The sequence below is a fragment of the Lissotriton vulgaris genome, chromosome 7, assembly GCF_964263255.1.
Source record: "Lissotriton vulgaris chromosome 7, aLisVul1.2, whole genome shotgun sequence".
Classification (NCBI taxonomy): domain Eukaryota; kingdom Metazoa; phylum Chordata; class Amphibia; order Caudata; family Salamandridae; genus Lissotriton; species Lissotriton vulgaris.
In genome coordinates this window covers 293,089,499-293,116,233 of record NC_141695.1, presented here as the reverse complement: position 1 = coordinate 293,116,233, position 26,735 = coordinate 293,089,499, and the positions used below count along the sequence as shown (strand labels likewise).

Below are 26,735 nucleotides of genomic sequence, written 5' to 3'. Positions count from 1 at the left end.
AGAGAAACATCTCTACATGCCTGCCTATGTGAAGTGCACTACACATATAGATTCAAAGTTCACAAATTCACAAATTCACAAATGTTAGCTAACTCAAATCAAAGTCATAGGTCACAATTCGGCAAGCGTCCAAGGACTACCTTACCGATCACAAAGCATAGAACTCCAGTAAGCGTCCGCAGACTACCTTACCGATCACAAATCTTAGAACTCCAGTAAGCGTCCGCAGACTACCTTACCGATCACAAATCTTACCCAAAATCTCAAAAGTCCAGATTCCAACTGCCAAGGTCTTTTAATCGAATCAGCCAAACGGCACTTTATCCAGCAACACAGACGATCGAAACTCAGTCGGGGACCGGCGCCACCTGGAAGGTCAGATCGGAAGGGAAGGAAAAAACACCGTGGGAGCCAAGACTCGGGTCACTTAATGGCAGCGCGCGTCCATGGCGAGTGTCCCAACCTTCGTCACGACCTCTCCTTCGGGCATCCGAGTCACCGATGAGTCCCTTCGTGGTCGCCAATTTGTCGTATCGGGTTCCCAAGGCCTACATGTTCCGAAGATAACCCACATACATTAGAAGAACTGTTGGCACGGAAACTGTAAAAAGTCAAAGAACAAGTTTATTAGGACCCCATGGGGTGGTGGTACACTCATACAGCACCCTTCGGTAATGCAAGAGGTATCACACCGAACATCGGTGTGACCCTTTCTTTTATACAATTCTATAGGTAATAAAACGAACACGCGGCACAAAGTTACAGAACATTATGTACATATAAAGGCATATCTTGGAATACTGCCAGCTTATTGGAGGGTTTCAAACCCACTGGTCAGTTTGCGGCACATTCCTGAGAAGTGACTGGTCAGTGTGAACTGCGCATGTGTGGGCTTGACCAATACTAAAAATAGCCTGTTGCTGGGCAGACTCGAGTGGTCAATGGAACGGACAAAGGACTAAAGGGCACACCGGCCACGAGGCCGCTCATGATCTAAGATGGCCGCCAACACATACAAAATGGCGTTTCTACGTATAGCTAATTTTAGCGGAAAACGTGTAGCAAAGCTAAGCGCTAACCCAGCCATCGTCAAAATACGACAGAACCACCCCCCCTCCAATGCCCACCAAGTCTGCGAAGAATGTGGGTATCAAGTTTGATACTGATCTCTCTTTCGCGATGCACATCCTAGGCTTCGTCCTCATGCTTCTGGAAGTTACACTCATTGAGGAAAGTCTTACAATATCTGCCTGTGGAAAGCAGTAAGATCATCATACATGAGCTGTCCACCTCCCAGCTGTACTATGCAACCTGTCTGTATATTGGGCTCCAGGCATATCTGGTTCACAGACTACAAATTGTTCAGAATGCGGCAGCAAGGGTGATCTTCAGGGTTCCCTTTCAACATCATATTTCCCCCCATCTGAGATGGTTAAACTGGCTCACGATGAGCAAGAGGATTGAGTTCCTGCTCCCTTAAGCAGAGGCTTAGCCTTTATCAGCAGGAACGCTTATTGCGATCCAGGCACTTGTGTCTGCTCCGTGTACCACGATATGTCAAAGAGCGTCAAGGAGTAAGGTCATTCTCGGTCAGGGCAGCCAAATTCTGGAATGCAATGCCCCCTCACATGCGTCTGATCAAGTCAGAACTAGAGCTCAGGAAGACCTTAAAGACTCTGCTTTTCTCACAGTTATACTATTTCCACACTGATCTTTGCTGTCACTCTGCATTACTGCCGAGACACCTCCGATGAGGTAGCTGTTGTGCTCTATAAATGCACTTTGATTGAATTATAAAAAGACTTCTAATGATGTTGGTAATTATTTTTTTCAAGTTAGCTAGGATATACATGTTCCTCCCTGGCATAGGTCTTCCACTCAAAGCATTCCAAAGCATTTCTGTTGTCACCATGCTCACTTGTGGCCTTCATGCAGGGATTGCTTAGTAAGTGTAGTTCTGCAGAGTAGAGTGGTTGAACACCTATGCTGGCTCCCAGTCGGAGTCATGCCCATACTGTGAACACTACCAATTGTATTTGTTGGACTGGCTTAGTTATTGGTTTATCTACAATTTTATTCGGATGTCTTGTATCTGTTATCTCAGATTCTAATCCACATGCAGCATCAAGGACAACTCATGTTACCTTATTGTGCCTTGGTGATCCGAAAGTAAAATGCGTTGTCCAGGACTGAAAAACAAGATCATCTATTAATGTCATGGCTTCCAAGCTACGACTTGCCTGATTCCCTGCCTACACTACCTTTCTACAAAGGTGCACAGTGTTGAAAAACGTTTTACTCAAGGGTTTCAGGATATTGGCAAAAAGTAGTTTAAGAAGTAATATATGATGCTACATCCATTTGACCACAAGATCTTGTGCCTTGGACCTTACGGAGTCATAGATGTCCCTCACAAATACATCAAGATCTCAATGAAACTTGTCTCCATTGTATTGGAAACTATACTGTAGGTTTTATAAAGTTTGGGGTTAATGTAAATAGGTCTGATCTACCACTATTAGTTTGAAGTCTCTCGCAAAATCGATTGATTTCCCTTGCTACAGATTCAGTATTGTGTATTTATTCCCTGATGTGTAGTAAAATGTCATCTGCATATACAAGGATACTAGGCTAGTTTATCACTAAATTGGAAGCCCATTATTCAATCAATCATAGCATTTGTAATGTGCACTTCTTACCTGCGCGGGTCTCAAGGCTCTGGGGGGAGGGGGAGAATGCTGCTAATGCTTGTAAAGCCAGGGTCTGAGAAGTCTTCTGAAAGTCAGCAGGTCTTGGGTCTGCCGTACGTGGATGGGGAGGGTGTTCCAGGTCTTGGTGGCGAGGTGGGAGAAAGACCTGCCGCCAGAAGTTGCTCTTTGGATGCGGGGAACTGTGGCGAGGGCGAGGTCGGCGGAGCGGAGCTGGCGAGCGGGGGTGTAGAAAAGTCGTCTGTTGAGGTATGCTGGTCCAGTGTTGTGATTTGCTTTGTGTGTGTGGGTGAGGAGCTTGAAGGTTATCCTCTTGATGAGGGGGAGTCAGTGCAGGTCTCTCAGGTGGGGTGTGATGTGGCTGCGGCGAGGGATGTCGAGGATCAGGCGTGCAGAGGCGTTCTGGATGCGTTAAAGTCATTTTAGGAGTTTGGCCGAGGCTCCTTCATGGAGGGTGTTTCGTAGTCCAGCCTGCTGCTGACGAGGTCCTGGGTGACCGTTCTTCTTGTTTCGATGGGAATCCACTTGTAGATCTTGCGGAGCATGATTGTCTGGAATTTAAAAGATTAGAGACCCTTCTCAGTAAATAGCACTAATACACAGTGGGCCCCATGGGGGACCAAACCATATAATAAGAAAGTGGTATAAGAACCACAAGTGGTATAAGAACCACAACCTGAGTCAGGACAATGTTGAAAGGGCGTAGAATTGCTGGGGCCCCAAAAACTACCCAAGGTAAGGAGATAGGGCTCACATTTTGAGTGTGTGCAGTGTGTGAACAAGACCGCGTGCTCTGTACAAGTCTACATGCAAGTTGCGGTTGGAATTTTAAAGATTAGGGACCCTTCTCAGTGGACCCTGAAGAAACCCCATAGAAGACAGAAGGTTGTAGAGCCACCCCACCCGTGGATACTCTGGTATTAAAGTTACCTATCCCAGGGAAGCAGGGTGCATAGGTGTGAAGTGGTGACGAAAACCGCTGTCGAACACAATGGAGAACTTCATGAAAGTGCCGCTACTGGAAGAGGAGAATGTGTCCAGAGGAATCCAATTGTGGGTTGTTGATGAGGAGTGCCTGAAAGCAGAGGGGACAGAGTCTATGTCATTCAGGGGTGACCAGGAGACTTGAAAGACGAATGCCCTCCGATGTCAGGTGCCTCAGGTAGGATGACGGTGACTTTGACTCTGCAGCTGCGAGGACCATGCGATGCAGCGGATGACCAGGACTCGGATGTGAGCTGCTCCGCAAAGGATGTTGAGTACTGAAGGGTCTGTGTCTTGGCAAATGCAACCCACACAGGCAATCAAGAAAGTGAGCGGTTGGGACCAGCAAGGTCCTGGAGACTCACCACAAGCAGCAGAGTCAGGACAGGTCCCGAGCAATCAGGGGAGCCCAAGGAAAACAAAGGTGGCACTCAAATGGACCCATATGCTGGAGGCACATGAGTCGCAAGAGGACCTCTAGCAGCTCACCAACAGGAGTAGGCCGCAATGCCCACAAGGGGGTGTGGCTGAAGATCTTGGTGGAAGAAGGTGCCGAAGGTCAGGGCTGCTTGGAGTCCAATGCACTTGTCGTAAAGTTGCCAACAAGCATATGCACTTGCATAAGTACGCGTTGCACAGGTGTTAAGTTAATGCCACCCCCATGAGGGATTCTGATCCTAGTGGACAGCTCGGGCCTTGAGAGACATAGATAACCATCACCTGTGTTCTTTAACCCTTTGGAGTTCGCAGGAGATCGGGAACAGCAGACCGGTCAGCAGGGCTGAGGTTCCTGCAAATGCAAGGAAGTGACTTCTTCACTTCACTTCTTCACTTCATGTGTCTTGGATGCTCCACAGGTCCTGCATAGATCATGTATGATGCACAGGCACAGACAATGCAGCAAACTGAAAGGGAGACAAAGTCAGGCCTAAACGAAGTCCTGAGTGCCAAGAAGTGCAGTGGTTTCAGTTCTGAATCTTGCCCACGACTAATCTAGGGACCAACACCCAGGTAAGCCCTAAAGTACCATAAGGAAAGGGTTTGGAAGATTCAGGGGACCCTCCCAGGAGCACTGTCTCACTTAGCACCAAGCACCCTGCCCTCAGGTTTGTAAAGGCCTGCTAGAGGGGTGGCTTATAGGTTTTAAGTGCAGTGACCCTTAGATATAGTAACCCTTTATCTTTCATAAGTGGTGCATGCACCAACTTACACAAGCTGTAATGGCAGGCATGTAGTTCCATTTTGAAGGGTCTCTCAGGGGTGGCATAATGCATGCATCAGCCTATGGGAGACCTCTGGGGTACCTATGGCCTGGGTACTCGGGTACCATATACTGGGAACTGACAAGTGTACCCCAGTATCCAATCTGGGATGTACCTAGGTACTGAACACAACTGTTTAGGGAGAAAGCAGATAGAGTGGGGTCCTTATTAGCAGGATCTCAGTCAGACTAGACTAGTCAAAAAGTAGTCAAAACAAGCATTTGCAATGCAATAGGTCTTGCATTTGCAAGAGTTTGTGTATTTTCATTGTTAATGACATTGCCTTTTATTTATGTTTTGGTTTTTGAAACATAAATAAAAGCCATTGTCATTGACAATGCCAATAGGTCAAACTCGCGTAAATGTGAGTCCTATTGCATTGCAAATGCTTGTTGTTACCCACAAGCCCTTTCTACAGGGCATACTGGCTCTTTTAACGTTACTCACAAAAACAAAAATGTGCAGGTAAAGCACTAGATGGCTTCGTTTTACCAAAGCACAATGCTTTAGCACTGGAATTAAAATCAATGTAGTGGCAGAACTCAAATCCCAATAGTAGGAGTCAGGAGGCCTCACAAGGAACATATTAACCTGGAACAGTGTGCTAGAACCTGTTGAAGGAATATGGTTAAAGACCAGTGTGCACACTGATGAGAGGCATGTGAGTCTAGGTCAGTGTCTCCTATAAATGAGCAGTGCCGACCCTGAGTAACGGTCTCTTAATCATGAAGTTTTGCCATCTGCACTAGTCTGTTATCATCAGCGCCATTCTTATTGTTGTCATCGGCACTAGTCTCATTGTCATCAGCACTACTCTCGTTGTCATCTGCACTAGTCTCATTGTCATCGGCACTAGTCTCATTGTTATCAGCGCTATTTTCGTTGTTGCCATTAGTGTTGTCATCAGCATTAGTCTCATTGTAGTCATCAGCGCTATTCTCACTGTTCTCGTTAGCTCTAGTCCCACTGTTATCATCAGAACTATAGCCATTGTTATCATCAGTGCTATTCTCATTGTTGTCATGAGCACTAGTCCCATTGTTATCATCAGAGCCATTTTCATTGTTATCATCACCACAAGTCCCGTTGTTATCATCAGGGATATTCTCATTGTTGTCATGGGCATTAGTCCCATGGTTATCAGTGCTATTCTCATTGCTGTCATGAGCAAAAGTCCCCTTGCTATCATCATTTCTATTCTCTTTGTTGACATCGGCACTAGTCCAATTGTTATCATCAGTGCTATTCTCATTGTTGGCATCAGCACTAGTCTCATTGTTATCATCAGTGCTATTCTCATTGTTGGCATCAGCACCAGTTCGATTTTTATCATCAGAGCTATTCTCATTGTTGTCATGGGCACTAGTCCCATGGTTATCAATGCTATTTTCATTGAGTACCATTTGTATCATCAGCGCTATTCTCACTGTTGTCATGGGCACTAGTCTAATGGTTATCAGTGCTATTCTCATTGTTGTCATGGGCACTAGTCCCATTGTGATCATCAGTGCAATTCTCATTGTTGTCATGGGCACCAGTCCCATTGTGATCATCAGTGCAATTCTCATTGTTGACATGGGCACTAGTGCCATTGTTATCATCAGTGCTATTCTCATTGTTGTCATGGGCACTAGTCCCATTATTATAATCAGTGCTATTCTCATTGTTCACATCGGCACTACTCCCATTGTTATCATCAGTGCTATTTTCATTGTTGGTGTAGTGTAGTTCCTAAAAAAATAAAAATAAAATCCCAGGCTCTGCGCATTGGAATAATATCTTCAGAAGTGTAGACGTAGGACTGAGGTCGACTAGGTCTCTACTGACTATATTAGACTTAAGGTTTGCCAGCTAGCTCAGAGGTCACTAGAAACGTTCTCGAATAAACGAGGAGGAGTTTAACCTCCCTGGATAGACAAGAAGGGATTAGCTTCCGACAACCATATAACATGACAACTTTGCTCTCTCAGAATAAGAGTGTATCTCTAGAGTCGTGTGAAAACAATAGACAGCTATTTCACTCAGTCATTGTGCCTACTTAGTTTCACCAGAGTGCAGAGAAAAGAGAGACGGGCGTTTTCAATAAAAGGTGTAATTTATTGAGTAGTCTTCTTTCTCATGGAAGAGAAATGAATTGCCATTATTGCAATACGTAATGTAAAGTAAAGTGCGTACAGTAAAAAAGAGTATCTATACTACTAATATAAAGAGAGAACACAAACCATTTGGCAAGGTAAACTCGGGAACCACAGCGCCAATCCACACACCTGATACATTGTAGAAATTGTCAGGGTGTGCAGATGGACATAGGCTATAAAAAATAAAAATAAAACGTACAATTAAAAATATAACTTTTAAAAGAAAGTAGTGCCCTGAAAGTAGCGCCGGCCGCGACGCTGCTCTGGCCGTGACATAGCGCTGGCGATGTGCGTGATGACGAGGAGGAGAGACATGGAGCTGCGGTGAAGTGAGCATGGAGCTGCGGTGAAGTGAGGAGCGCCGGCGCGTCATGGCGAAGAGGAGCGGCGGTGAAGTGAAGATCGCGGGAAGGCAGCTCAGGTAAAGTAAATGCTCTTGGAAATCAGGGCGGTAGGGAGTCGGGCCGGGAGGGGGGCGGGAGCGGGTGTGCACAGAGGGACAGGCGGGAGGAATGGGGGCGGGAGGGGGTCGGGCAGGAGCGGGTGTACTGCCCCCAGCCCCTTTTTTCCCCAGGCAACGCTGGGGCGGGCTGCTAGTTATGAAATAATACTGTAAAAGCATTGATATGGTTTCTTAGTGATAAGATACTTTAAAATGGATAAAATATAGACATACATATATACATTGACTAACGTACTCAACTGGTGCTTCTAAATACGCCTACCCCGGTGTACCTGACCTAAGCCTAATACGTGGGAAGGAGTAAGTGAGTAGCAGTTTAAGTTAAGTTGGTTTTGCCAAGAATCTGACTCAAGAATTCTCTTCAAGGGTTTAGTCAGCTCCGTACCTGGGTAATAAAATGCAGGAGGTCTGGTATCTCTCTTTCAGGACTCGATATCCCAGCAGCCTGTGAAGGCGGCTGAGAACACCGGAGCTGGATTTCTCGGCAGGAGAAAAGACAGCGTCTCTCTGTGCATCAAAGAGGAGGGGCAGCATCCATAGGCTCTCGCATCAGCTGGGCTCTCGGGCAAGTAGATGGCTGCTCGGCTCCAAAAATACCACAGTGTGTTTGCTTAAGGCAACGTTGGTATATTTATACCTGAAAGGTGCCGAGTTTGACGTAAGGTTTGGACATAAGACGTCAATAAAGATGTCACTAAGAACTGACTGTTCCTTTAGTGTTCGCAGGAGTTTAATGACAAATCAAAACAAAAGCAAATGGGGATTTCCCAGGTTGCTGGAGGTTTGGTGTGTCGAAAGAACTTGTTGTGCTTTCTAGGAATCCAAGGAAGTAGCTTCTGCCGTGCTTTGAACTGCAAGGGCTATTTACTTAAATATGGATCTGATTCCTTATGCCATTATAGGGATATTATTGATTATAGCCGTACAAGGGCATAAAATAGCAATATTGATTCAGGTTCCTAGATAAAACACAATATTGGCATCGGCACGAGTCCCATTGTTATCATCAGTGCTATTCTAATTGTTGTCAGGAGCACAAGTCCCATTGGTATCATCAGCGCTATTTTAATTATCATCAGCACTAGTCCCATTGCTGTCATCAAGGTTACTCCCATTCACTTAGAACAGGTCTTGAAAACACTGAAATGTGGTGCCTGTTGCAATTGCTGTTGTCTTTCTGCAGATTTTGAAAAGTCCTTGCTGTTGATTTTACTTAAAGAGCAGATCTGCCTTCCTACGAATCGGACACAGTCTGGGTATCTGCTATAGTTGATTCTGGAAGGAAGCCAGTCGCTGACCAAAGCAACCTCCATGGGTGACAATGTATATGCTGCGAATGTTGTCTGCTGTGAAGCTTAATGATTTCACCGTCTGACAACCACATAAAAATAGGTAGACTTTGTTTTATAAACATCGCTATCCTGGGAGGTGTGAAAGTGGCGCCGAATAAAACAGCTTTTTTCATTTAGTTGCTTCCCTGAGAAATTGATCTAAAAAAAAAAGAACTAGCCTGCATGTGGTGCGCGCGCCTCTGCGCGCCACAGCGAGCCATGTGGTTACAATTATTGCGCCCGTGTCTGGGCACGAGAATTGAAACCCATTGACGGTCATTGTGCGTAATAGACACCAATAGGTCATGGGTGGAGCAATGCATTCACCTTTGGCCTATTACGTGCCCTCTTGGTAAAAAACAAGCATGCAAAGCCCAATAGCGTGCCACAAAAGGAAAAGCACATGCTTGTGCGTATGCCATTCCTAAGTGAGCTTCTGAAATCCCATTTCTACCTACTAAATGTCTTGCACTGCGCGTCAATGTTGCGCACTGCAATGCTAGTCGCGAGACCTAAACAGCATCACATCAGCAAAAAGTGGGGGTATCCATAAGAAGCAGATCCAACTTTCCTGCATCTGGTATAAAGCCTGCCTGTCTCAAAAGGACCAGTTCGGACATTCGGACATTAGCCTTATCTCTGTTATTTTGGCCAATATTTTAGTATCCACAGTCATCAGAGACACTGGTATATCGGATGAGCAGAATAGAGAAGGCTAGTCTGATTTTAATAATGCCATTATAATTGTTTCCCTCATTGTTGGAGGGTGGATTCCTCAAATTTTTCCTTGGCTGTCAGTCTGTGCCTGCCTGTTGTCTAGCTGCCAGACATTGCAATTATTGCTTCCTTTATTTCTTTAATAACCCCAATTTATGAGGCTTACGGGAGGCCATTGCCGTACTATCTAAATAGGATATTACCAAGTTTGTTGACAAATCCTTCTTGGGCAATATATAGCTATGAGTTATTCTGGGAAGATTGCTACAATGTCCCACTCGAGCCACTCTCGATTTTCAGCACTTGAGCCAACTAATGTGCATTGAATAACTAGCCAAGCGTTCGGTGCAGGTGCTCACCTTCTGTTGGGTTGGGACTGTCCTCTGCATGGTTTTCAGTCCTCTTACAGTGCCCTGAGTACAAGACTCTGGTATCTTGGTTTTTGATTCTATCTGCAGCTAATTTAGCATGTGTGAAAATGCATAGGTCTATCCCGTGAAAACAATAAGGACCTGGACCTGACCTAGGCCTGGAGGTTTTCAACAACATGTCCTAATTTGTCTGACAGTGGACTATTGTCCCTAGCGTGGGTTTAGCATGTAGAGTGGTAGAGGCAGTGTACCATGTTTTGTGAATAAGTAATGTTGACCAGGCGTCTGTGTCACTGGGGTGGAAGCCTACTGGCCCACTTCTCTTCTGTGAGCTTACGCAGATCCTAACATTAACAGCAAAAGTATAGCATGTGCATTTTTGCTTATATGACTATTGTGGTAAATGGATTTTGTGTCTGAGTGAGTGAGAGTAATAGAGGCCAGTAGGTTCCATTATGAAAGCTGCTGGCCTATTCATGTGCACAAGAGTGAGGTGAGGTTATTCTACCAGACAGAGGAAGCGTATTCCTGACATTTATGAAGCTGGAAGGGGGAGACCTAGACACTGAAGTGGGGAGAGTGGACACAGGCCTCCTGTTAAAAATTTGATAAGGCCCTTTTAGTGATGGAAGTTCAGATTAGTCTTCCAGAGAACTGCCGTTTGGAAGAAAATGGGGGTGAAGTTTGGGATTGCAGTCTCTGTTGTTCAGAATGTCCTTTGGGCAAGTCAGCTCTTCATCCCTTTCCTGATCACTGTTCAGTGTAACTGTTGATAATCAAGTGCAGAAAATTCTATTGTTCAGTGTAACTGATAGGTGCAGGAAGCATTCACCTCTCAATACATGCATATGCCTATGTTGCTCCTGCTGTCACGAGCATTACTCTGTACAAAGAATGTATGAAGAACAGCCTGTAGAAAACACACCTAACCCCAAACTGACTCTGTAAGCCAGAGACTCCACATCCCTTGTCTGCTTGGCTGTCTAAATGTGGGAGACACAGGGTTATCCCCAAATGTTTTGCGTCTTCAACCCTTGTTTTTCTGACCTGTGGTTGTTGGCTATAGAACTCTGGGCACTTTACCAAAGTAGATCAGTGCTAAAATCCATCTGCCTTCCCTTTAAATTGTTATTGTGATTGGTTATCCATGATTGCCATATTTGTTTTACGGGATGGTCCCTAGTAAAGTGCACTGAGTGTGCCAGGACTGGTGATTCAAATGCTACTTGTGGGCTTGCAGAACTGATTGTGCCACCCACAGGAGTAGCCCTAAAATGGTGTCTCAGGCCTGCCAACGCAGTGCCTGTGGGCAGTTGCTAACTGCCATGTTGTCCTGGCCAGTGTACACACTGGCCGGGTCTGACCCTTCCCTTTTCTTACACATTGAACACCCCTATGGTAAGCCTAAGGTACCCCCCTGGGCAGGGTGCAGTGTATGTGAAAGGTAGGACATGTACTGGTGTGGGTAACATGTTCTGATAGTGAAATACTGCCAATTTAGTTTTTCACTATTGAAAGGCTATTTTGCCCATGGGATAGAATGGGGAAGCAGTGTAACATGTTTACCTGTATATCTTCCCATAACGGCAAGATAGACATATGGAATCTGGTATCCCTGAACTCAGAATTTATTAACACATCTTTTACTGAAGATGGTTTTTTAAATTCTAAGTTTGGAAATAGCACTTTTAGATAGTGTCTATTTTCTTGTTCAGCCTTTCTGTGTGCTTCTGCCTGTTTGTGGATTGACTATCTGGTTTGAGAGTGAAATGGGCTTGGGGTGGCTCCAAGAGGCCGGGTGAGTCAGTACTAGGCTGAATAGACCCATCTGCATGTAGAGTGGTGGGGAGCAGTAGCACCTGGGTCTGAATGGGCCTGTGCCTGCCTGCCACAATGCTGGCTCCACCTTCGGCGGTGCGTCTGATGGCTCTGGCCCACACTCACATAGGAAGAAGAGGTACACTGGCAGAGTGCGCCCAGAACTGGTTTGGACTGGGTCCAGGACCCCTCAAACAAGGAGAACAAAGACTTTTGGGGTATAAAAGTAGAACTGTGACTCCTGTAAAATCAGACTACGAAAAACTTTGTGATCAAGAAGGAATCACTGCCAAAGAAGAACAGCCAGGAAGACTGAGGAAAAGTGCTGCCCTTGCTGTGTGTCTGGAAGCTGACCTGCAGTTACTGCTAAGGAAGAGGACTAAGGGACTTTCTGCTGTATGTTGTGCCCACCCCTATTTGAAGAGGAACTGTGCTGTGTGCTTTGTCCCTCTGAGGTGAACCTGTCTCCAAGGGCCCGAGATAAGCTGGCCTCCTGTTATTACTCAGGAACATAAAAGTTAATTTACAGACTTCCCTTAAACTTGCCCTACATCATGCTCCTCTGTCCCTGCTGACTCTGGGCTGACCTGTGTGACCCCAGAACGCTGCTGAGGTCCTTCGTGCAGCTTGCCTGACATGCACAATATTTATTGTGCTTAGTGTGAATTTCAGAGGACCAGCACTTTGTTCTCGCTAGCCCCTTTCTTGCCTGGGGTGTCATGACAAGGTTGCAGTCGCCATCACCGGACCAGCAGAGCGGCCCACCTCCTCTGGCGCTGCTGCTTTGCGAGGGCTTTGTCTGTTTGGAAACGGTATCCGCATGGATGGAAGGCTCTTTTTTAAAACCTAATGGGGCTTAAACTGAGCTGATGTTCTTGGGTAAAACCCCTACCCTGAACACCAGCTCACTGTGGCCTAGGTGTCTGGGCGTCATGCCTCCTGCTAAAGAGCAGATCAAAAGCTTTGATGTTTGGCTGGATCATAAGTACATTTTTAAGAGCAAGCACAAAAGGTGGCAGGTACCTGTTATGGGATCCTGAAAATGATTAGGAAAAGTCTTCCCCAGTTACCCTTCAATGCTCGGAGACTGTTGGTTTAAGCTTTAATTCTTTCCCAACTTGATTACGCCAACGTTATACATCTAGGTTCTCTATGCTAAACGAATAAAAAATTTCAGACGGTAAAATATGTGCAGCACGCCTCCTTCTGCAGGTCCCCAATCGGGAATCTGCAAGACCCTCCATTGCCACTCTCCACTGGCTTCCAGTCGTGGAAAGAGTGCAGTTTAAAGCACTGTGTATTGCCCGTACGATTCTTTCGTCCAAGGGTCCAACGATTCTCCGATCTACTATTTCCTCCTGTCTCCCTAATAGGCCCTTGCATTCTGGGAATAAACATTTAGCAGTTGTTCCCAGGATAAACAGGGTGCGGACGCCTGTTTTCATACAACGCGGCGAAATGTTGAAACCAACTACCTAACCATATCCGTCTTGAGGACAACTATGTATCCTTTCACAAACTTCTTAAAACCTTTCTGTTTTCTTGATTCCTAACTGTAGTACTTAAATGACTCAGCTCCTAGTGCTGGGAGGCCTTCTGGTAGCCATGTGCTTTATAAATGCATATTCATGCATTCATTCATACCTACCCGAGGCGAAACAAAACGTAGTAATGAACTCTAGGCTGGTGGATGTATTTTAGAAGTATTTATTGAAGGAGTCATATGTCCAGTAGATGAGCCCCACCAGGAGCAGCCAGCATGCTGCTCAGTCCCATCATAACTGTCCTTTTCTTGAGAGACACTCAACATTCTACATCACATCATCATGCTGTAAGATTCTAGAGGCAGGGCATAAGATGAATAAAGATATACAGGCATGGTATACAGGCATGGATAGTAGTGTAAATACTACATATCCCTACAAGAAGGAGGGTGAGGGTAGAATACCTACTTTTGTGGGCAGTTGCTCTTGCCCTGTGAAGTGTTCATATCTGTTGTCTGTAGTTAATAGTATTAATTGTTGTTGTGCATTATAGTACTTTCTTTTAACAATAACAAGCACTGGGTGGCACCGTCTGTCAATATACTGCTGGGTGATTGTTTAGTTCTGAGCTTAAAGTACCATCACACTCTCGCCGCGAGATGCACATGACTGCTTGCTAGTCACTAGGCTGAAGGGCCTTTACTTGGCAGACTTTGCAAAGCCGGATGGAGGCAGATTTATTCCTAATGCTTTCTAGCTGTCACACAATGTCCTATTATTTTATTTCACAATCAGTTGTTGCCGAAAATCAAGTAATCTCCCAATATCTCTTGTCTATGTGAAGCAGTATATTCTTCTTCTAACTTTTGATGTCTTTCAGTTTTCCTGCTTGCCTAGAAATATATATACCCTTAATATATGCCTTAAAGGCCTCCCATTTCACACCTATGCTTCCAACTGAACCCCTTTGAGTTTGAAATAATCACCAATGTCCTGCCTCAGCCCAGCTCTCAACACTCTGTCCAATAGCTCTGCCAAGGGGAATTTCTTTGACCTATAGCTAGTGGTGGAATTAATTGTTACATTTACAGGAATGTGACCCAATAGTGTTCAAATCTGCATTCCAATTTCAGATATCCAAGTTCAGTCATCTTGCTGAAAGAGTCAATAATCAATTTCTGATTCTGCATCACGACACATGAATAGTAAATGTAACTTTGTGACCCTGGGTGTCAAAAGCACCACACATTTATGAGGCCAGATTTTTGCATTATTCTATGAATTGCTCATGAAATGCTCCTGTTGCTGCTGAGAGGGGACTTCCTTTGTCAGTGGATGTTCTAGTGACAGTTCCAGGACAACATTTAGGTCTCACCACATTGGAAGGAACTTAAGTTAGCGTTCATATATAAGTATATTATTTCAGTGCTTAATTTGTAAAATAATAAGTGCCAGGGCCCTGGCCAGGAGGCCACTGCAGCTTGCACCACCTGTTGCCCATGTCATCACTGCCAATGATGGCACCAAAACAACTACTAACCATCTCTCTCGCCTACACGTGTCACAGTTCGGACTATTCCAGATCCCCAAACTATAGGAATGGCTTGAGAGGCAGGCATTAGTAATTTGAAATGCATAATGTTTTCATATACAACCGTTGTTCTGCTCATCGCTAAATTAGATGAGCAGTGCCACCATGTGGCATACTGTCATACGTGCCGGTGCTGACAATTAAGTACTGGTGCTCCGCACTGGAAAGCACTGGCACAAATTAAGCACCGTTTTGTTAATGAAATCAGTCACATGAGTTGATCATTGTCACATGAGTGTCGGGCAGTAAACCCTGTTTAATACAGTATCTACCTTTTGTGTCTGATATCATATGCAAACTCTTGTTACTTCTTCAGAAAAATAGCCACTCTCATAGAATATGTGTTATAGGAAACAGGGAACGATATCCACAAATGTGCCCACTGTTCTGTAAGTTAATTCCCTGAAAGAGGACCACAGAATCTTATGCCTATCTAGGAATGCCAACAACTAACTTGCCTTTCTAGGGTTGGTGAGGCCCCTGACGTTTCATGTGAGTAAACAAAAAATGTTCTTCCCTCACTACCTGGCTTTCAAAATTGCCATTCCCTCTTTCTGTAGACCAGAGAATATTATGGGAACTACTCACAGTAAAAGGACATTTCCATTGTGGATCATGTGTCACCTATACTTTCACAGAAAGCTCAATGAAGACTAATTGGATGTGGATACAAAAATCACACACCAATTGCAACACAAAGTACTGTGGCTACTTAATCACTTGTTCCCTGTGGTAAGCAATACATCGGGATGACCACACGCCCTGTAAAATTGATAATTAATGAACATCACAGCACTATACACTGCAAAAAATCCAATACAAAAAGTGCACACATTACCTCACTGAGAGGATTTACAATGGACAGTGCTAGAAGCATACCCAAACGTAAACAAGCATGCCCTCTTTAGAAGGGAACAACAATGGATATTCCGCCTTTCATCTAACAACATCAGTCTCAATGATGAAATTCCTTGGCACGAAATATAAATTAGATCGCATTTAGTGAGTGACATATGTGTGTATGCATTACCATCCTCATTCACAAAATAAAAAAAATTTCAAAGGAAAACGTTTCTTTGAATTACTACTGAAAAAAAATGTCATGTCATTAAAATTGGAGTGTTTTTAAGTCAATCCGACCATTCAAATTAAGTTTGGCGTGAACCTTTTACTTTCTAGTGATCTTCAGGGGCACATTTGTGCTCTGACATGGGGAGACTCTCCTTTTCTCACCCAGTTTTGTGGTCTTGACCCCAATTTAACAGACCTTTGGGTTACCCTTATCTGATTATGAACATCTTTATATTTGTATGAAAGGTTTCCTAGAAGCCATTCTAAGAGGGGAAGCTAAGTCCCTCCTATTTGGTTGGATTTACTAAGGTAACTGACTCTTAAGGGGAGTCAGTCAGCAAACTCAACTCCCAGAAGCTTGCCACATGAGCTTAAGTTCCCCTCCATCTTTCAGAACACCTCCTCCAACAAAGATCTGCTTGAACCCTGCTTTTCGGTTCCAGAACATAGAATTGGGTAATGTTCTTTCTTTTTTGGCGGTGAACAAGCCTCAGAGAACTGAAAAAGCTCCGGTTGCCAGACTTGGTGCTGGCCTTGCCTATGAGTGTGCCTAAGTAGGCCCAGACATTAAATAAACACCACTTTAAGCTCTCTCATCCCTCTCCAAAACCTGAAAGAGGGTTCTCTCAAGACACAACTACTACAAGTGCAGGTGACTTTTTCTGGATAGTACATTAAATGTTTTTTTTGCTCTCATAAACTTGCTTTGTTGCAGAGGTCCAGCACCGGGGTAGCCTCCATTGAAGCCACCTTAAAAAGGGCCTGAGTGCTCCCAGTGTGTGTTCTTTGCTGTTTTGTAGGGGCTACCATTCAGTGTACCTGAAGGCCACTGTCTCAGATTTTGAACCGCTGACCCAGAGTTGTTCGAACACCCACATTAGGATATATCCATATTTAAAGGAAGTGAAAACCGAAAACTCTAAACTGGGACTTTATTTTATGGACAATTTGTCCACACTTCTAGGCCCTTCGTATTGCATTTGCAGAGTTAAAGATGCACTGTTTTTAGATTGCAGCATTCATCTCCAACTAGATCAGAGAAAAGGGCTTTTAATGTATCTTTAGATCTTGTGGGGGAGTGGTCTAGAGTTCTCTGTTGCTGTTTCCGCATGCTACTATTCCTGAGCTACTTTTCTGGCTGAACAATAAAGAGTCGATGACTCAGTTGGACGCTGCGAGTTTCTACTCATTTCCTCCACCAGGTGAAACTGTGGCTGCCTGCTGTCTCTTCTAAATTGCATCCGCCTGTTAGTCTCTGGAAATAGAACAGCAGAGCAAACGAGAGAGAAAATGAAGAAAATGAGTATTCTGCATGAAGCCTAGACAGCAAAACTCAAGGCATTCTGAGCAGGCATGTGTCTCCTGTCCTGACAAACTGACATGATCAGAGCTCCTAAGCGCAGTGTGAGCCTGATGCTTTGATTTCGGCACTCGGTGAATTTCTGGCTATCTTCTATTCCATGAATTTAATAGCTAGTGTCACTGGATGGCGATGAAATTGAATCCGTGATGACATTTTCCGATTTGTTTTCAAGAAGTATACCACCAATGGAGTGCACGGGTTCTGAGGGGGTGTAACATTTCCTTGAAGGCTAATATCCTGTACAGACACTTTATGTCTCGTAATCTTAATCGAGCTGTGTTAAAGCAGTACCAGTCCACTTAGCAAAGTAGAACTTTACGCTTGGTAGATTCTTTTCAGACGAGCTTGATCTGCAGGGGGAAACTTCCAAAAGTTGTTTTAATCTTCAATCCATTTTTTTTCAGTGCTTTCGACCATTTTGCGGTGTTGGTGCTAATATTTTCTTTACTTAAAGCAATTGGATATTTTTATTCCTTCCTTGGTCATCTTTTTATTCTGAAAGAGATATGGCCCATAAATGCACAAGCTTTCACTAACAAGCAAACATAAGGAGGCATAAGGTGATAAGAGAGGTTAGGGCCTAAACAGATGTAAGGATAACAAAATTAGGGGTGGGCGTAGTTCACGAAGTAGCGCTATGCATAGTTACGCAAAGTGCACTTCGCACTACGCAAACTACGCATAGCACTACGCGAACTGCGTAGTAGCATGTTCGCACTGTGCAAGATGTCGTTTTCAATGATTGCACAGTGCAGACAAGCATCCGGCACTGTGCAATCATTGAAAACGGCATCTTGCACAGTGCGAGCTGTACTTTTCTGCCGCTCGAGTAGATTTTTACTTGAGCTGCAGCTTTCTCAACGCGGACAGGTAGTTTCTCAACGCGAGCGGTCGTGAGCATGCGCGACCACTCACAATCAGAAACCTGACCTCCCCGCGTTGAGAATCTTGCAGGGATGTTTATTTTCCATGCTCGCGATTGGCAACTTGATGTTGCTGATCGCGAACAAGAAAAAAGTCTCGCGAGGATGTCATTCTGCGTGCTCGCAGTCGCCAACTTGACGTTGAGGACCACGAGCAAGCAAAAAATGACCGCTACGCTATGCATGTTTGCACTGTGCTATGTGCAGTTCGCGTTTTGAGAAGTTGCACAAACTTCGCAAACTACGCGAGCGTAGCGTAGTGCTTTGCCCAGGGTTAAACAAAATATGTGGATTCAAAGAAAGATCAGACAGGGTAGAACAAAGCATATTGTAGTAAAATCTAACTTGAAGAGCATGTCAATCACAAATAAAAACGAGCGCTGCCTAACGGGTAGAGCATGTCAAATGATGCAAGGACCCTTTCGAATCGCTTCTATTTTGTTCAGCTTTCCCTGCTAACATGTATGAGGTCATTGATCACATTTATCCGAGTTGGATTTATTCCCATCGATCGTTTCTGATATGCGGATGTCTATGAATCTTACTGTAGAGTCTCTACCCATACCACAAATATATATTCTGCAACCATTGGCTCAGCCTCGTTCAACCATTGGCTTGAGAATTCGCCAATCATATCTTGTCCCATCCAGAGGTGCATTTCTCTCTCAGAGTCCTGCTGTTGACTCTATAGGTGCACCTTTTCACGTCCAAGAGTCCTTGCATCGCAATGCATGAGGTACATTGTGATAGGTACTATTTTCTTGGTTGTAGTTAGTAGTTGGCAAGATACAATAGCAAGACGTGTATTCACGTTGGGAAGATGCCATATTGCACCACCACCAGAAGTTCTGCCCTGCAAGGTGCAGAACTTAGCAGGGCAATCACCAATATGCCGGTGCCGAGCTGTGGCTGATTACCCATTGCAGCTCTGGGTTGTCAGTATTAATGCTAGCGTTATTTTTTCCCCACTAGGCAGACAAGATTATCCCTTTGACGCACGACTTTAGCTATTTGCAACCATAGCCACTGGAATACCAAAAACAGCCCTGGCAAAAATGTTCAAACCACATGTGATCCCTTCATTTCTTTATGCTACCTCTATATTTCCATCCATCCATCCATCTATGCATCCATCCTTTCTATTTCCCTCCTTGTCTCCTCTCTCCCTTCTACCTCTCCTATCACTTTCTCTCTTCCTTCCTCCTCTCTTCCTCTCTCTCCAGAAACCCTTCCCATGTCAGCTGCAATTAATCTCCGGGAGCTGGGGAAAGTGACAAATGCACAAAAAGTGACTTTCAAGTCCCCCAGTCCACCTGGGACTATGCCCAGTGCAATACAATGGCTGTCCAGATATGTTTGCAGCAAGATACCCTTAGGAGGGCATCTGGCTGTACTAAATTATTTGGCGAACTGCTGCAGCTTCACATCAAATGGAAATGTGGTGAGAGTGCAGTGTTTCCTGACTTTACAACATTTTATATTTTGCCAACCATGAATAAGAGTTTAGTTGTGATCCCACTGCTCACCTGCCTGTAATAAGAGACTGACATAGCTTTTGTACTGTAATAACGTACTACAGTTCAGTCGTGGTGCCTGCTGCCGGCCAACTTCAAAGAAAACAAAAATCTATCTGCAGATTACCACACATTTTATACAGCATTTTTTTTATTGATTTAGTCTACATTTGTTATACATTTATTCTTGCTATGTCCCCTTGAGTCATGTAAAAACTCTACAAAGCCACAGAATAATCATTAAATACATGCATACATAAGTAAATAATATTTAACCTAATTGTAACTGGAGAATGCTTTTTGTGAGAGCAGTGGTATAGAAGAGGATTAGGAGTATGGCGATGGCATGTATAGTCATATACTATGTGGAATGAAATACTTCGTACCATATGTAAGACGTTGTAAACCACATTGACATGTTTTGATATTTTAAAGAAACGTGGCCTTGATCCTTGATTCTCTGCATGGTCAACAATCTGCTCAGTATCTTGCAATATCCCGATAATGTAAGGTGCAATCTACTTTATGCCATGAATGTGTTAGTATTTATATCGTCTTCTACTACCAGCCGTCCTCTGACATTCTGAAACTTCTTATCTCCCTTTAAAGCTGGTCATCCCTTGCTGGATGAAATAGATGCTTCATCCCTTCTGAGACTAGCGAAACAAGCTAAGGAATCAGTGGACCATGCATTCACCGAGACTCGCTCCAGGTAAGTTACTAGTTTACGGAAATCTTTCTATCAGGAATCCAGATTGTGTATGAATTTGTGGATGGTACTTCATATTGAGAACACTGCCAACATCCAGAGGAGGGAGATTCAAAATATAGAAGAGTATAGGCAAACCAAGACCAACAGAATCAACTGACGGTCATAGAGCAGAAACTCATAGGCCCAGATTTACTACGCATTTGTGTCAACTCTGGTGTGACTCTAGGTGGCACATGCTGTTAACTTTTCAGTGCAAAAGATGATTTGTGCTGTAAAGGTGCAATTTTCACAGTGCAAAAAACCCTCTTTGCTCTACACCAATTTGAAATAAGCTTGCATTACTGGGGCAGATTAGCACAAACACCCATATGTTTTGGTGTGGACCAGGCTTTGCTTCAAAACAAATGCCTTCTTAAGGCAGGTGAAAAGAAGGGAAAATGTGTTAATTTCTCAAAAAACAAAATAACACTTTGAATGTATGGTGCAATGACCAGCAAACAGCCAATGCTTGAAAATCTGCTGAGACTGTCTACTCATAGGTATTTGTACAGGGAACGTCGTTTACGACGCAACTTTTAGCACGCAGTGCTATTACAACGCGGTTTTTAAATCGCATTCTATTACAACGCATGACTCTGGGGGGCGCTCAAGGATAGGGAATACTTTTAATTTACTATCCAACACCTTCCCTAGTGTCAACGGGGACTGGTGTTGGAATAGTAAATTAAAATATTCACTATCCAACACCCCTTTGTATTATGCGTTGTAAAAGAATGCGTTATAAAAACCGCGTTGTTACAGCATGCGTGCTAAAAGCATGCGCTGTAACAACGTACATCCATTCGTACTGGGAGAGTACTGGGAATCCGAAAGGCAGAAATACCCCTTCTCACGGCGTTTAATACTCGTCAGACTATATTAAGGGAGGTGAGGGAGCTCATGAACCCAAGTGTTCGCTGTTTTGTTATACTATGGTCCACTGAGAAGGCGGAGCCTTATATACTTGGTTTCGTGAACTCTTATGATGGATTCCTTCTGACCAGGTTTCGGTTTGATCTGTTTCATTTACTCCTTACTTACCCAAGAGGCAACAATAGAGGGCAATATTTTCCGTCCTGTGGTTGCTATGGAATCTCTCAGCAGGAAATGTAACATTTTACCATGTTTTGTCCATTTTATGACACCCCTAGAAAAACATATTTAATCTCCATCTTGAAACAGACCAATTTCAAACAAGTTCGCCCTGCCTTTACAGTTTTACAGATGTTGATGGGTAACACCGTATTTTATGTCTAAAACTTTTTAAAATCTGCCATCAAGCTTGGGGCAACCTGTAATTAGTTGGCCTATCCCTTACTAACCCCTTGGAATCTGGTATGTGTATTTTTATCAGGGCGCAGACCCAGTCATTACATTTTACGTACTGATTTTAGATGATTTATTTTAACATAACCGGAGTTTGGGATTAGTTCCCACTTGTACATATTACTCGAATAATGAACTTGCACAGACATTCCCTCTTTATTGTACACATTGTACCATTTTATTGTGATCCCGGTTTTTATATTGTGCTTTTATGGTTTTATGTAATATGAAACCGAATAAAGATATTTGATTTGATTTGATTTACTGGAAGAGAATGCCTTCAGTTCAAATCCTCTAATAAACAACACACATTCACATTTGTGCCATGGTGAGTGGTTGTGAGCATTAAATGGTAGACTGTTTGTGTGCCAGCGCACGGGATGACACCTGGAGCAGGGCAAACTTTGTAGATATGGAGCAGCGCTATATTTTTCCTTTGGTGTAAGGCAGTGCAGCTAATTTGAAAACTACCTTTTGTAATGGGATGTGAAACACTTCTATAACTTCAGTACTTGTAATATAGGGATGCACATGCACATTACAAGTCCTAATGAGAAGAAAGGTCGGTTTCACCTATGGGGTAATCTGGCAGTGCCTGTAGGGCTTATCTGACCAATGAGTTTGTGGGCCTGTTTTGTGGCTGGTTTGGTGTGTTTTATGGTGTGGTGCGCTGGTGTTCACTGTTGATTTCCTTAGCATTACCACAAACATTACATTAAACAAGCACAAACACTTAGGGTCCAATTACGATGTTGAGTGGTCCGACCACCCGATTATGATGCCGGCGGTCAGGGCGCATCGGGTGGAGGAAGAGACCACCACCTTCGACAGGCTCAAGGAGCCTAATCCCTACAATAAAGGCAGTGCCCGGGGATGTACCACCATAGGGATTAGGATGTCAGATTAGGATGCTTTTCTTGGCAGTCCGACAGTCACTTTCTGAAACGGCTGTCAGAAAGTGACTTTGGACTCCCCTAGCATGAATGCCATTCCCCATGGGCCTCTACTAAGGAGCCAGGGGAGCAGATGTGGTGCCCCCTCAAACATGAATGCACTGTGTGCCAGGCACCAGAGGGTGCCTGGCACACAGTGCATGGATGTCTAAAAACATACCCTTTCCTACTGTGGGTTGTGCTGCAGCCCTTTTCTGGGCCACAGCTCAAGTCGAAACAGAAAAAGGGATGTTTCTGACCGCCTACACAGCGGTTGCATCCTGACCTGGCAAGTTGGACCTCTGACTACCTGCCAAGCAGTAAGATTACTGCTGAGATGGCGGTCGGAACGCCATCGTAATGAACCCTTTAGAGTATCCCATATTTTGCAAAACATCTATAAAGCGTGTCTTCACAAGTTCAAAACTTCCATGATTTTGAAATGTGGGTCACTTTTATAAATATCTGATTCGCTAAGGGGGGGTCACTTTTATGATGGTGTCTGGGCCTACTTTCTGCCCCAGTCCAACCCTGATGAGAGAGGAAGTACCAACCATTTCGTGAAGTACATTGATGTGGCTATGGGCGGTAGCATACTAGCCCACTTATGATGTATTTGTAACATTTGAATATTTGTGCATCACACAATAGACATAAAATATTTTTCTAAATTTTTATATACAGCAAGCAACATGCTGCTTACAAAATGTACTCTTCTTCTCATTTCTCTTGCAGTGAAGCATCATTGTGTAAGCCAATACTTGGGAAACGTAAAATATTTGTAGAAAGCTGTACATTTAAGTTGTTTACCAATGTAGGGTTACACCATACAAATAATCCAGAGGACCCTTATTTGGTTTGCAGGGCTTACTTTGATAATTGTAAGTGTTCTATTTGTGGTAGTGTGGTCGAACAGTTTAGACTTATCAGAGTAGAGTGTTGAGCATGTGTTGTACACACGGAGTGAATAAATGGGACACACTCAATATGAAATCTGATACCAATTTAGAAAAATAGCACATATTTCGATGTAATTTTAGACAAAAAGATCATTGGAATCAGGTAAGTACTTTCGGAGTAATGGATTTTTGAAATAATACAATAAAATACTTGAATAATGGCTTTTGAGATAGAAGCCTCAATTACAGTAAATTTATCCTATGGGAGAAATGTACTCTGCATACAGTTACTTTGAAGCAGTTCTTTAGGGTACCTTTTGCAAACTTAAGGTGCTCAGGGGCCAAGGTCCAAGAAACCACCAGTAGTTCGGTTTTACCTGCCCTAGTGTGTCCGGGTGCATATGGCCGAGATACCCGCCACCCCCTCTCAACACAATCCCCAAGAATTGGGAAACCGGAAACAGTTCTTGAACTTTTGGAAGGCGGGAAGGGAGTCACCCTTCCCGGCCGTATTTATTAAAATATGAAACAAAAGAAAACATTAAAATAACAGTTTCATATAAGGTACAATTTCATTTCCACATTACGATGTTGGCTAACCTTAACAGATCTCTAATACAAAGGTTCTCCTAGCCGAACTAACATCCTACAAAACATTTGACTTGAAATTGTACATCCTAACGTTAAGGGCCAACGGCAAGGTCGTAACCGGTGTCAGATCGCTAAACCAGAAATACCCCCCTCACTTGTGAGAGGGGCGACCGCACAGAGGCGTACCTCAAGTGCATCTACCAATTTCCCTTTGTACTTGACGGGGGCCCCAATAAACTCGACGCCATTTAACGGTCGTTCGAGGACTCGTGTGAGGTGTCTAAAAAGGTAGCGTAAACCCCCTCCCGCACCCCACACAACTTACCCATCTGCCGTCGCAGATGTCCTGGCCCCGGGAAATTCCTCAGGAGGGGCCGTAGCCCCTCCTATCCAGGAAGGGGCCTTGACCACCTTTCCTTTCCTTCCGGCGGCCTCTCCTTAGACAGGACCGCCTCCCCGTTGAGGGGCCAATTGGCCACCTCCCCCGCGCGCTCCCATCCGTAATGGGTGACGCCCCCTCATAGGGATCTTCCAATTACTGCTCACCGATCATGACCTTACCGCCCGACCAGAATAAATACGACAGTTCTACCTAAGTTACTAAGATTTACAAAGCAAAACAGCATTTATTATCAGGCGTAAATACTGATCAATCCTTGTTCAACATTACTTTATTTGCAAAACATACTGAAAATAACCAATCTTTATTGCATCGTTAAGAAATTTCACGACGATCATCACAACCTGTAAGAAAACAGATAAAACCAAAGATACTATATCAACTGTATTTCCAATGAATTGCTGTCCTCAGGGGCTGGTGGGTGGGTCAAAATTGCTCTTCGTTCCGTCTCGAGCTCACGTGCAGCGGGGAGGTGCAGCTTCAGAGCACAGGAACAAGAGGATGCTTTCTTGGCTTCCGCTCCTTTTATCCGTCTTCAGGGTGGGCGTGAACCCGCCCCCGCCTGCCTCCGAGGGCGTGGCCGGCCGCGTTGGTGTCTAGGCCAGCCCACTCTAGGGCGGAAAAAAGGCGCGCCCTGGCTACGCCGCTTCGGGCATACCAGCCGAGACTCGCCTCCCGCCCAAGATGGCTTCCCGGGGGGATCGTGGTACTCCACCATACGTTCGGGGGGACCGATTGGTCGCCCCTTTCCATATGGCCGAGATACCCGCCACCCCCTCTCAACACAATCCCCAAGAATTGGGAAACCGGAAACAGTTCTTGAACTTTTGGAAGGCGGGAAGGGAGTCACCCTTCCCGGCCGTATTTATTAAAATATGAAACAAAAGAAAACATTAAAATAACAGTTTCATATAATGTACAATTTCATTTCCACATTACGATGTTGGCTAACCTTAACAGATCTCTAATACAAAGGTTCTCCTAGCCGAACTAACATCCTACAAAACATTTGACTTGAAATTGTACATCCTAACGTTAAGGGCCAACGGCAAGGTCGTAACCGGTGTCAGATCCCTAAACCAGAAATACCCCCCTCACTTGTGAGAGGGGCGACCGCACAGAGGCGTACCTCAAGTGCATCTACCAATTTCCCTTTGTACTTGACGGGGGCCCCAATAAACTCGACGCCATTTAACGGTCGTTCGAGGACTCGTGTGAGGTGTCTAAAAAGGTAGCGTAAACCCCCTCCCGCACCCCACACAACTTACCCATCTGCCGTCGCAGATGTCCTGGCCCCGGGAAATTCCCCAGGAGGGGCCGTAGCCCCTCCTATCCAGGAAGGGGCCTTGACCACCTTTCCTTTCCTTCCGGCGGCCTCTCCTTAGACAGGACCGCCTCCCCGTTGAGGGGCCAATTGGCCACCTCCCCCGCGCGCTCCCATCCGTAATGGGTGACGCCCCCTCATAGGGATCTTCCAATTACTGCTCACCGATCATGACCTTACCGCCACAGGCCGGATAGTTGACCGGCTATCCGGACCCCCCACAAAACACTCCTACCTAAAGGTCATGCTGTAAACTCCTTAACCATGCTATGAAGTCTCCTATGAGTAATTCGTTCCCCACCCGGGACAAATGAACCCCGTCCCCCAAATACATACTGTCCCCTTTAATACAACCATGCGAAACAGAATGCAGTGTACTTGAACGAAACAATCTACTCATTTTATTATTAATTTTCCTTACTGAATGATTCAGCGCAGAAACAGAAATAGCCCCCCGCCACACTTTCCGTGGGATCATATGGGACCATGCAATTGTGCACCCTGGAACTCTTCTCGCCAACCAACTTACCGTGGAAAGCATCGCCTCAAGAAGAAGTCGTCTACCAGTGGTCACCAAATCATTGCCCCCAAGATGTACTATGACTACAGACGGCGGTGACCTTGTCCGCCCTAACAAATCCTCGAAAAATGATCGAAACTGGTCAATACAGAGCCCGCCCTTTCCGTAGAAGGACACACTGTACCCGTATTCCCCAGCCACGTGAATCATGTCACCTGCTTTGAATACGTCCGCGGCACGCCTCACGTATGAGT

At 44.7% G+C, this 26,735-nt stretch overlaps 1 protein-coding gene across 1 annotated transcript in view; it reads left to right on the top strand.

Moving 5' to 3' along the window:
- Window positions 1–26,735, top strand: part of LOC147701416 (myeloperoxidase-like) — a 236,909-nt gene that overhangs the window by 19,960 nt on the left and 190,214 nt on the right. The window contains exon 3 of the mRNA XM_086930101.1: window positions 20,348–20,450. Coding sequence (XP_086786227.1) covers window positions 20,348–20,450 — 103 coding nt within the window. The remainder of the gene's footprint in view (window positions 1–20,347; window positions 20,451–26,735) is intronic.